Raw genomic sequence first — 12,500 nt, 5'->3', positions numbered from 1 at the left:
TGGTTCCAGCCTTACCCCAGTTAAGAACCGGTTGGTTTCACACCGGCGAGAGCCAGCCATGGAGCCGGCGAGAGCAACGTCATGACGTCACTGCAAACGTTTGCTTACGTCTCCGCTTTACCAGCAACCCTCGCAGTTTCAAACAACAAGAACAATGGTGGAACTTTTTCTGGACCTCGGCAGAAGACCAAAATCCAAGGAGACAGGTTGTCTCCTCCACGGTCCACTGTGATTTTGTCTTAGCGTCCATCGTTCACTTCGGTGATTTAAAAATGTCGCCCTTCGTTGGTCTTCCTGGGATAACCCCGCCCCCTGCCCCCTGCGTAAAAGCGGTTCTCGTTCTAGCCCAGCTCTAAAGTGGGGCCAGAGTTGAACCGGTTTTTAGGGGCCGGAGCCGGTTCTTTGGCGGTGTGACACCAAAGCCCTGGCCCTAGCTCCGAACTGGCCCGGAACCGGCCCCGATTTTGCGGCGGTGTGAAAGGGGCAACAGAGAGCTCAACGCAGAGCCAGCCACCTACTCCACCACGACATCAACTCAAACGACCCACCACCACGCCTACCGTCGAGGGAACCAATCTCTGCAAGACTCCGGGGCTTGCTGCATGAGGCAAATGGCCAGCCACCTGGGTCCTGGACCATCACACAATGGACCAAACAGTGGGGCCAAGCCAACACCAAGCTACATGGCTACATCGAAACACCGTCCACAAGGCCTGTAGGACACAACCTCAACCGAAAATCCTGGGTACGACTTAACAGATGCCGGACAGGACATGGACGCTTCAGAGCCAACATGCACAGGATGAACCTTTGTGATGCCCCTGACTGCCCCTGTGGAGCCCCAGAGCAAACGGCTGATCACATCATAAACGACTGCACCAAGTACCAGTGCCCTGGTCTCCAGGCACTGTCTACCCTGAACAGCGAAGCACTGGCATGGCTAGAGGACACAAGCTTAGTCATTTAACAGTATTGAGATGTACTTTGTGACATACGAATATATATATATAGATGCATAGCAAGCACAAACATCACGTATGAAACATCTGCCTGTCAAATGGTAAATGTTCTGAACTGCATTTCTCTCTTCCTTGATTAGATATCATAGTAGCTAAAAAAGTTTCATCCACTTCCAACCCATTTCCAATTTTTACGTTTCTCATTCCAAGTTTTACTGCGCTGCCTCCCCCCCCCCCTCCGTGTTTAATTCCGGGCCGGCCCTCCTATCTAACGAGGAATGTATTAGCAGTCTGTAAGACGGGCCTGTGCGTTCCGGAGCCGGTGCTCATTTGTCATCGCATCCCATTCTAAGGGAAGAAACCCCTGCGTCTCGGGCTCCCACTGCTGTTTAATTAACCCTACTGAGAGCCGCCCCGGGCCCTCAGGGCGTTATCAACACCCCGCCGGGCCCCGGAGGGGGGGTGCTCCGTCCGAGTGGTCCATACATCTGGTCCAGGTGTCAGGAAGGGGTGATCCACTTTGCTTACTCTGCGCCTGCACGACCACGCTCGTGTGCGTGCACACTCGCGCGCGCGCGTGTGTGTGTGTGTGTGTGTGTGGGGGGTGTGAGTGTGGGTGTGTGTGCGTGCGTGCGTGTGTGTGTGTGTGCGTGCGTTCACAGAGCGCCGCTGCTGCTAGAGCAGCAATGCAGCTTTTTTTTATCTCAAATTGAATTGTTGAAGGGAAATGTTTAGGAGCCATACATCAGCGGACAGCAGAGCAGGCAGAGTGGGGGCGCCCGCGAGGCACCGGGGTTCTGGAGGGAAGCTACTGTTGGATCATTCTCATACGCCGTCCATACAGAGCCCAGGCTGGGCTTTTTATTAGACATAAACTGATGCTAACGCGTGAAGTCCAGTGCCAAGGCATGTGCCGACAGGTTTTTCTTTATTTGTTTGGCACAGTGAGCGTTTTTATAGATTTGTCTGTGTGTGTGTGAGTGTGTGTGTGTGAGTGTGTGAGTGTGAGTGTGAGTGTGTGTGTGTGCTTACACTAGAGTAGGTGACCTTCCTCATTGCTTTCAGAGTGCAACGTTGTGTCACATCTTGAAGACTAAGCAAGCCATCAGCATCCCCCCCGACACACACACACACACACACACACACACACACACACACACACACACACACACACACACACACACACACACACACACACACACACACACACACACACACACACACACACACACACACACACACACACACACACACACACCTCACTCCAGCTATCCCCCCCTCACACCCATTTCGCCTCATCTTCGCGGTTCACTTGGATCAATTTCCCTGTGTTCACCTTTTATCTGCTTGCTCCTGCAGACAAATACCTTGGCCCCCCCTGCTCTCCCTCTGCTCCCCTCACCTCCGCCATATCTAAAAAGCTCTTGCTAAATTAAAGTCCCGAAAGCATTAACGTCTAAAGTCTGTTATATCGAAGGTCGATTTTCACCGAATCCCCCCCCCCCCCGCGCTTCAATGGCCCCTCGCTGCCTCCCCGCTCGTATGGATTTCCTGTCGCCGGCCTTCTCGTCCGCTCTGTGTGTGATGCGCTGCTCAGATCACAGCGCTGCAGATTGCTACTGATCACAGCCGTATTTCTTCATCCATAAGTCTGAGCACAGCAGAAAGTGTTGCCAGGTTTACCGGCCGTAGGGGCGGAGGACTCAGAGCCTCTGGAGCAACAAGAACTCGTGTTGATCCCGGCGTCCATGCATTGACATAGCGCACATTTCATCTGCTGGTTGAAGGGAGAGGGGTGATTGAGCTTCTGTGCGTGGGCTTGTGTGTTCCTGTGCATATGCTATATAGTACACCATGATTGTCCTCATTGTGACTGTAATAGGAAGGCATACACAGATGGAAAGGGAAAACCTCCCTATATGGAAGTAACACTTGACAAAGAAGCAGCTGAGACAGCCAGTGATAGAGACATAATGACATAATTGTGGAAGCCCTCCCCAGACGTCCACAAAGGCAGCCTTTGTATCAAGGTAAACGCTGCTGTTTCATTCTGCAGGTCACTCAGAGATGTGGTCGTGGTGGTTGTGGCTGGCGGCCGTGCTGCTGCCGCGCCTCTCGCTGGCCCAGCGCTCAGCGCCCATGTTCTCGTCCGTGACCCAGAGCGTGCTGCCTCCGGACAACGACAACAACCCCACGCAGCTCAACTACGGCGTGGCCGTCACCGACGTGGACGGGGACGGAGACCTGGAGATATTTGTGGCTGGGTGAGGATTTAGTTTTCCCTAGTACGGTGTTCCCCAGAGGTGGGCAGGATAGTGGAGCAGCGAGGTGCCTGTAGCCCAAAGGTACCGGGCTCAAACCCCAACTGTCATCTTTGAACCAGATGGCTTAACCCCCTACCTGCTCCTTAATGACCTGTATCTCAATTTTCTGTAGGTCGCTTTGGATGAAGGCGGAAAAGTAAAATAACGTTTTGATACAATAGATTAAAAACTAACAACCAAGGAAATTGGACTAAAGTTTTGTGTACGGTTGTTATAAAAGTCTTGTTGTGTTTGTAAGGGTTCCCTGAGACTCAGTGAGAGGGGAGAACGGCTTTGATTGGATGGACATCCATTAATGGCACTGGTTTGGCAAGGCTGCAGTCAACTGAAGCATGGGTGCATTTCACATTGCTTAGCTAAATATAGATTGAATCAAATTACTATTCTTCATAAATGGAATTCAGCCAGAAGGTCTATTCTGCTTGTTACGTGGAAGGAAGGGATACTGGTTTGCTTTAGAACAATCTGTTTAAGGAGTGTAGGTAGGTAGGTAGGTTAGTTATTATCAGCATCTTTACTTCTTGTTATCAACTATTGCTTAATAATTCATTATCGATATGTTATATCTTTTATTATGGCTTGCGTTGCATTATCCGTTGTAAGATTTCAAATTGTTCTCTGTTCAATAACGTTTTGACTAAATAGAGAAACCCTATTATGCTATAAAGTCAAACATTGACCATTCATTTGGTTCTTTTATCTGAATGTATAACGGATATGTGGCTGCATTCACACACATGTAAAGGTTGGCAACAAGTTGGGCAAAATTGTCAGTTTAAATAAAGCTTTCAAATCTCCTTCATATGACACATAATTGTTTATAAGAAAGAAATTAAAGTTTCAGCAACACCCAAAATGCAGCAACCCTCAAAACTACGGCCTCAACTTGCTCTGCAATCTCAAATAATAATATATTAGCCGCATGATCGCCTAATAGTCATACATTACACTTATTTCATAACTTTCGTTTTTTGTTATTTTCATCTGTTTACGAAACCGAAGATGCACATTGTTGAATATAAATTCAACTATTTCCTTCATAGCTTCCTCTGTGTGTTTTTGGTTTGAGACTTACTTGAGACTTGTATTTCAGAGTACAACTTGGTTGCAGTAGAGGATTGGAAGGAAAGCCAATGAAAGATAATATACGAGTATAGACTTTCATTGAGCTGCAAAGATATTGCTCTGATATTAATATTTCAAGCCAGTTGCCTTTTTATTAGACCATTCATATCTCTGAAACTCAGGTTGTGTAACAACATTTTTGTTAATGATAACAAGCATGTTTAAATGTCTTGTTACATTTCATTCTTCCCTGTTATTTGCCCTCAAGTGATGCCCTCAATTGAAGTATAACTAACATCGAATCTCTCCGGCAAACTTTAAACTTTTTGTTACTGTTACTGTTGTTGACATTTTGTGTCAACAACACATGTCTTCATGATTGTCGATACCATGTTACTGTTCTTGTTGTTGACATCAAGTCACTGTTCCTGTTGAAGATATCATGTGACTGTTCCTGTTGTTGACCTCATGTGACAGTTCCTGTTGTACATATCATGTGACTGTGCCTGTTGTTGACATCATGTCACTGTTCCTGTTGTTGACATCATGTGACTGCTCCTGTTGTTGACGTTATGTGACTGTTCCTGTTGTAGATATCATGTGACTGTGCCTGTTGTTGACATCATGTCACTGTTCCTGTTGTTGACATCATGTGACTGTTCCTGTTGTTGACATCATGTGACTGTTCCTGTTGTAGATATAATGTGACTGTTCCTGTTGTTGACATCATGTGACTGTTCCTGTTGTTGACATCCTGTGACTGTTCTTGTTGTTGACATCAGGTGACTGTTCCTGGGCCCCGTTTCCCGAAAGCATCGTTAGCCTAAGTGGATCGTGAAGTTCGTCGTACGAGCATCGTACAGTTTTCACACCGTTTCCCGAAGCATCGTTGGTAACGAACATCGTGAAAACGCTCGTAGCTAACGAGGACTCCAGGGGTACTCGTAGGATGCTAAGAGCATCGTTAGCCTACTATAACCTCAGTGGCGTCACCAGCGGACATTCCTAGTATTGGATGTGTTGAATTAAAACACATCCAATACCACGGAATGCCCAGCTGGCGCAATTTCGCAGCCAAAAACAGTGGTTACCGCCGATATATTACTCATAGACTACTGTTAGATTTAAACAGCAAAGATAGAGACATATTAGAAGTCAACAACAACACAATTTATTGCAGCAATTAAAAATTAAAAAAATACATGCGCACCCGAATGTACCGATTAAACACCACGTCACAAGGCATCTAATAGAATCAAATTATTCCATTGCTCTTGTGTGGGAGGTCGCTTTCGAGCTGCACTTGCTGTCTCAATCCTACGAACGTCGTGAGTGCAGTGAACGCGCGTTCCTGTTAAGAGGAGTTTCGGGAAACACTCCAAAGATATTTACGATGGATTGCAAGATCCATTGTGAGAATGATCGTACGAACGTGGATCCATCTTTATCGGGAAACGGGGCCCTGTTGTTAACATCATGTGACTGTTCCTGTTGTTGACATTATGTGACTGTTCCTGTTGTTGACATCATGTGACTGTTCCTGTTGTTGACGTCATGTGACTGTTCCTGTTGTTGACGTCAAGTGACTGTTCCTGTTGTCGACGTCATGTGACTGTTCCTGTTGTTGACGTCATGTGACTGTTCCTGTTGTTGACGTCATGTGACTGTTCCTGTTGTTGACGTCATGCGACTGTTCTGCAGCTACAATGGTGCTAATCTGGTGCTGAAATACGACAAGCAGAGGAGCAGGCTCTTGAACATCGCCGTGGACGACCACAGCTCGCCATTCTACAATCTTAGGGATCGCCAAGGCTACGCCATCGGAGTGACAGCGTGTGACATTGACGGAGACGGCCGCGAGGAGATATACGTCCTCAACACCAATAATGCCTTTGCTGGTAGAAACACACACACACACACACACACACACACACACACACACACACACACACACACACACACACACACACACACACACACACACACACACACACACACACACACACACACACACACACACACACACACACGCACAAACACACACAGACAGACACACAGACACAGACACAAACACACACAGACAGACAGACAGACAGACAGACAGACAGACAGACAGACAGACAGACACACACACACACACACACACACACACACACACACACAGACACACATAACTGAGACGAGGCAGAAGCAGAATCAATAGGAAGATAGAAAGCTTATCTACTGTGAGTCTTCATCAGTTAGCCGATAAGCATTGTGTCCCTATTCATCTTTCTGAGAGGTGCACACAGAGTGCCAAAATAGCATCTCCATAACTCCATCATTCACAGAAACCAAAAAAATCAATTACAGTTTGCACTTTCAACCAAGGTAACCTGCTGTTACTTTTACCCATTCTCCTATATTGGTATCAGTTATCAGTTATCCTGGTTGTGTTTTCCTCCCACTCTGTGTGTGTGTGTGTGTGTGTGTGTGTGTGTGTGTGTGTGTGTGTGTGTGTGTGTGTGTGTGTGTGTCTGTGTCTGTGTCTGTGTGTGTGTGTGTGTGTGTGTGTGTGTGTGTCTGTGTGTGTGTATCTGTGTGTGTGTATCTGTGAGTGTGTGTGTGCGTGTGTGTCTGTGTGTGTGTGTGTGTGTGTGTGTGTGTGTCTGTGTGTGTCTGTCTGTGTGTGTCTGTGTGTGTGTGTCTGTGTGTGTGCGTGTGTCTGTCTGAAGGTGAGGCGACGTACTCGGACAAGCTGTTTAAGTTCCGTAATGGACGCTTTGAAGATCTGCTGAGCGATGAGATCAACGAGCACCGAGACGTGGCCAACAGGATGGCCGGCCGCTCGGTGGCCTGTGTGGACAGGAAGGTAGGAGCTACACACACACGCATGCACACGCACACGCACACGCAGAAAGAATCACGCACACACACACACTCATGTGCACACACAAATGCCAGGAACACACCCCAACCTAGACACTTGAGAGAAAAAAATGTGTTCCACACGCACACACGCACGCACGCACGCACACACACACACACACACACACACACACACACACACACACACACACACACACACACACACACACACACACACACACACACACACACACACACACTCAGACTCAGAGACACACATATGCACGCACACCAATATGCTTGAACCCATACCCAGCCATAAGCACATGCAAGCACACACAGATAAAACATTATCGCATCCCAGCACACACCCCGGACACATAGACAAATAGAAGCACACGCATGCACAACAAATGCGAGTTGCTGAGTGGGTTTTGTGGACATGCATGAGTGCCTTTGGACGCTTCTGTTTGTTTACCAGTGATAACTCATGCTCGGCCTACACCGCCTCTCTGCATGCACTATGACAGTTCATTTGGAGGGAAAATAGGCTGCCATTTTGTCTCTCTTCTGTCCATCGCTCCAAGTGTAATTACCTAAGCCAGGTATCATTTGTTTTACCCAACAAAACAGGGTAATAGGAGGAAGGGAGAAGCGCTTACTGCTATCTATGCTACAAACAGCGGCTATCACTCTCGCTCTGCTTCTCTCTGTTTCTCTATCTCTCGCCCTTTCTCTCCCTCTGGTTTTCTAGTCTCTCTCAATATTTCTCCCACCTTCTATCTGTTGTTTCACAGTATATCTATCTCTTTCCCTCTCTCTGCTTTCTTCTGGTCTTTCTCCCTCTAATCTCTCTTTCTCTCTCTCTCTCTCTCTCTCTCTCTCTCTCTCTCTCTCTCTCTCTCTCTCTGTCCCTCTCTCTCTCTCTCTCTCTCTCTCTGTCCCTCTCTCTCTCTCTCTCTCTCTCTCTCTCTCTGTCCCTCTCTCTCTCTCTCTCTGTCCCTCTCTCTCTCTCTCTCTCTCTCTCTCTCTCTCTCTCTCTCTCTCTCTCTCTCTCTCTCTCACCTTGACTTACTTTGAGTGTCTCCTCGTCTTTGTCTGTCTCTGTTGTACTGCAGGCAGAGCACAGACCACAGTGCATGGAGGGACAGTGATAGTGCACAGAGGATAGTGTGGGGATTAGAATGGATTTGCTTGACCACAGTGCCATCTCACTGAACACTGATAGCTTGTGCGGTTGCCAACGTCAGACGAGGAAAGGTATTTGCATTTGATGGCGTAATGCGTTCGGAATGAGCCGAGCTAACTTTATCCTCCGCGGCTGTTCCACGAGGCCGACCAACTTTGAAAACATAAATTCTGCTGAATAAGCGGCCATTGTTGTCATTGAGATTGTGGTCATAATCATCTTCCGACTTCTTCTTCTTTGTCATTTACATTTTTCCTATTTAATCCCCCTATATATTTTTCCACGTCTTTCTGCCCCTATTGTATTATTGGCAACCGATTTGACGCCTTTCCCGCGGTCCGACATTAAATGACCTTCTCACTGTCCCATTCGTCTTAAAAAGAGAAAACAAGAACACGTCACTTGGCAGGCATTGACGAACGCAAGAAGCGCCTCTTCCAGGGCCGGCCTCCTTTAAACACAAGGTTAAGAAGACCAATACGGAATCATTCACGCAGCTTAGTCATCCCCGCTAACTAATGTGTTGCGTCTTGTTTTAGCCGTAAACAGAGTGCTATCCGTCAGGGGAGGGAAAGGGGATGATTACTCATGCGGACCACTTCATCTCTCCCCGTCTCCTTGGACCTGACGGCCACGTCATTAGTCCTGTGAAAACTGATGAAGGAGACGGAGTGGAAAGAGGTCTCTTTTGAATTGATTGGTTTCTCTTCAAGGTACTTCCCCCTAAGGCCAGGAGCAGCGCAGCAGTTCCTTCACACAACGGAGGAAGTGAAGGGAAACTCAGTGTTTTTTGTGCGTGAATATTTTCTATTATAGGACGCAGAAACCGGTGTTGTGTGGCGTTGGACGGAAGCGCCTCTTTACTGCGGGGCATGGTCTCCCTGTGTGGGGAAACACTGAGACAAGAAAGGGATTCTTTGAAGGCAGTCCTGTCACACTCCCCAGGGTCTGACTGACAGGAATGACCCTCGGGAGGACTTATCGAAAAATCGTTGACTTTTTACTCTGTTAAGTAACTGCCGGTGGCCTTCAAGCTTTTGCCTCTAGATTAGAATTTAGTGACATTTGTTAAGTGTGTGTGTGTGTGTGTGGGTGTGTGTGTGTGTGTGTGAGTGTGTGTGTGTGTGTGTGTGTGTGTGTGTGTGTGTGTGTGTGTGTGTGTGTGTGTGTGTGTGTGTGTGTGTGTGTGTGTGTGTGTGAGTGAGTGAGTGAGTGAGTGTGTGTGTGTGTGTTAGTGTGTGTGTGTGTGTGTGTGTGTGTGTGTGTGTGTGTGTGTGTGTGTGTGAGTTGTGAGGCTGCCTGCTAAGTATGCGTGTGTTTGTCGTGTTAGTGTATGTGCACTCGTGTGCCAGTGTGTGGCCCGTGCATGTGTGCTTGCTCTTATGTGTGTGTGTATGTGTGCGTGTTTGTGTGTGTGTATGTGTTTGTGGGTTTACTCGATTGGTCATTGATGGGAGGCTAAGTGTGACGTTGACATTTACATTAGCTGGACTCATTTAGTTTTTTCTTTGTCCTACAAAAACATTGTAATGCTCTGTGTATTCGTGTGTGTGTGTGTGTGTGTGTGTGTGTTGTGTGTGTGTGTGTGTGTGTGTGTGTGTGTGTGTGTGTGTGTGTGTGTGTGTGTCCGGTGGTGGGCGTATGTGCATTGACTGAAGTGCGCCGTGCCTGGTAGGAGCCTTATTGATATTGTGTGTAGAGTCTATTAGTGTGGTTCCATATGTGAGTTTGTGCCTGCAGGGACTCCAACTGATAATGGAGTGTGAAATTAATCTCCAAAGGGAGGCGCAGGGAGGAGAGTGGGACGACGGGCTGGAAACCTGGGATTGAGCTGGTGATGGCAGTGATAGGGTGGGGGTGATGGCAGTGATAGGGTGGGGGGTGATGGCAGTGATGGGGTGGGGGTGATGGCAGTGATAGGGTGGGGGTGATGGCAGTGATGGGGTGGGGGTGATGGCAGTGATAGGGTGGGGGTGATGGCAGTGATAGGGTGGGGGTGATGGCAGTGATAGGGTGGGGGTGATGGTAGTGATGGCAGTGATAGGGTGGGGGTGATGGCAGTGATAGGGTGGGGGTGATGGCAGTGATAGGGTGGGGGTGATGGTAGTGATGGCAGTGATAGTAGTGGTGGTGGTGGTGGTGGTGGTGGTGGTGGTCATGCTTGTGCTGGTGGTGGTGATGGTGGTCATGCTTGTGGTGGTGGTGGTGATGGTGGTCATGCTTGTGGTGGTGGTGGTGATGGTGGTCATGCTTGTGGTGGTGGTGGTGGTGATGGTGGTGGTGGTGGTGGTGGTGATGGTGGTCATGCTTGTGGTGGTGGTGGTGGTGATGGTGGTGGTGGTGGTGGTGGTGATGGTGGTGGTGATGGTGGTGGTGGTGATGATGGTGGTCATGCTTGTGGTGGTGGTGGTGGTGGTGATGGTGGTCATGCTTGTGGTGGTGGTGGTGGTGGTGGTGGTGGTGGTGGTGGTGGTGGTGGTGATGGTGGTCATGCTTGTGGTGGTGGTGGTGGTGATGGTGGTGGTGGTGGTGGTGGTGATGGTGGTGGTGATGGTGGTGGTGATGGTGGTGGTGGTGATGATGGTGGTCATGCTTGTGGTGGTGGTGGTGGTGGTGATGGTGGTGGTGGCGGTGATGGTGGTGATGGTGGTGATGGTGGTGATGGTGGTGATGGTGGTGATGGTGGTGGTGGTGGTGTTTGTATTGAAGACGACGACAGGGCCTGGCGCTGAGGGGTTGGGATGTAGACGAGGACGGTATTGGTGACCGTGGTTTTGAAGGTTGAGTTAACGCTGCAGCTGGATGGAGGAGCCCACAGCGCTAGCAGCAGAGATGGATCGACTCGTGGAGACGCCTTCATCAATCAGCCAAGACAAACCCCAACGCCACCTGTTTGTGTTCTGGAGCCCGGTCCACCAATAGCGCCACGCACGAGGCGCGCACGAGTCACGCACGAGTCGCGCACGAGTTGCGCACGAGTCGCGCACGAGTTGCACGAGTCGCGCACGAGTCACGCACGAGTAACGCACGAGTAACGCACGAGTCACGCACAAGTCGCGCACGAGTCACGCACGAGTAACGCACAAGTAACGCACGAGTCGCGCACGAGTTGTGGACGAGTCGCAGCAAACATGTGGTCCTTCCTCTCCAGGGCACCGGCCGCTACGCCATCTACATCGCTAACTACGCCAGCGGGAGGGTGGGCCCCCACGCCCTCATCGAGATGGACGAGGCCGCCAGCGACCTCTCGCAGGGGGTCATCGCCCTGTCCAACGTGGCCGAACAGGCGGGGGTCAGCAAGCTCACAGGTGGGTGGGGGGGACCAGGGTGGGGGGGAGGTGGGTGGGGGGGACCAGGGTGGGGGGGGGGACCAGGGGGTCAGGTGTGGGCCCAGGGGGATGGAGCCCAGGGTGGAGTGTGGAGGATAAGCAGAGGCTGCTTTGCTTATCATAAGTGTTCCAGATTCAGATAAAGACTCTTTTATTGGCAACATGAGCATCTGTATGCAAATTAAATGCTGGTGGGATGAGACTCCACAGACAGTTTATCACAAGCTAATACAAATAGGGCTTGACATTTATTTTTTGACCAAGAACTAAATCGGGAACTCTAGTTGGACGTAAGAGATCTCATGGGGGCCAACCCATCAAGAGTTTTCGGAAAATACTTCTGGTCTCGTGAGTGTGTCTGTGTGTGTGTGTGTGTGTGTGATGTCACATGAACACGATGGATATGACACCTGAATTGATGGGTGTGAATGTGCGCCTGTGACGGTAAAAGTAGGGTTTTTATGATGGCCAGGATTCTCCTTTTCTCTCTCCCCCCCCCCCCCCCCCCCCCTCTCTCTCTCTCCTCTCTCTCTCTCTCTCTCTCTCTCTCTCTCTCTCTCTCTCTCCCTCTCTCTCTCGTGCTCTCTCTCTCTCCCATTGATTTACAGACACCTGAAGAGGGGCCATGATATGGCCGTGCCCATGGAGTCTGAAATATAGGGCCCTTGTAAAGCACCAGTGGATCGGTTATTAGCAGGAAGGTGAGAGAGAGAGAGAGGGAGAGAGAGAGAGAGAGAGTGGGAGAGAGAGGGAGAGAGAGGGAGAGAGGGAGAGAGAGAGAGAGAGA

The 12,500-nt window shown here is 49.4% G+C and overlaps 1 protein-coding gene across 1 annotated transcript in view; it reads left to right on the top strand.

Moving 5' to 3' along the window:
- The window catches only part of crtac1b (cartilage acidic protein 1b), a 28,970-nt gene that overhangs the window by 2,622 nt on the left and 13,848 nt on the right, over positions 1 to 12,500 (top strand). Inside the window, exons 2-5 of the mRNA XM_060073800.1 lie at positions 3,016 to 3,223; positions 6,050 to 6,246; positions 7,063 to 7,199; positions 11,536 to 11,692. Coding sequence (XP_059929783.1) covers positions 3,027 to 3,223; positions 6,050 to 6,246; positions 7,063 to 7,199; positions 11,536 to 11,692 — 688 coding nt within the window. The 5' untranslated portion in view covers positions 3,016 to 3,026. The remainder of the gene's footprint in view (positions 1 to 3,015; positions 3,224 to 6,049; positions 6,247 to 7,062; positions 7,200 to 11,535; positions 11,693 to 12,500) is intronic.

This window comes from Gadus macrocephalus, chromosome 15 (assembly GCF_031168955.1).
Source record: "Gadus macrocephalus chromosome 15, ASM3116895v1".
NCBI classification, from domain to species: Eukaryota; Metazoa; Chordata; class Actinopteri; order Gadiformes; family Gadidae; genus Gadus; species Gadus macrocephalus.
Note: the sequence above shows the minus strand (reverse complement) of the source record. Positions and strands in the feature narration are given on the sequence as shown.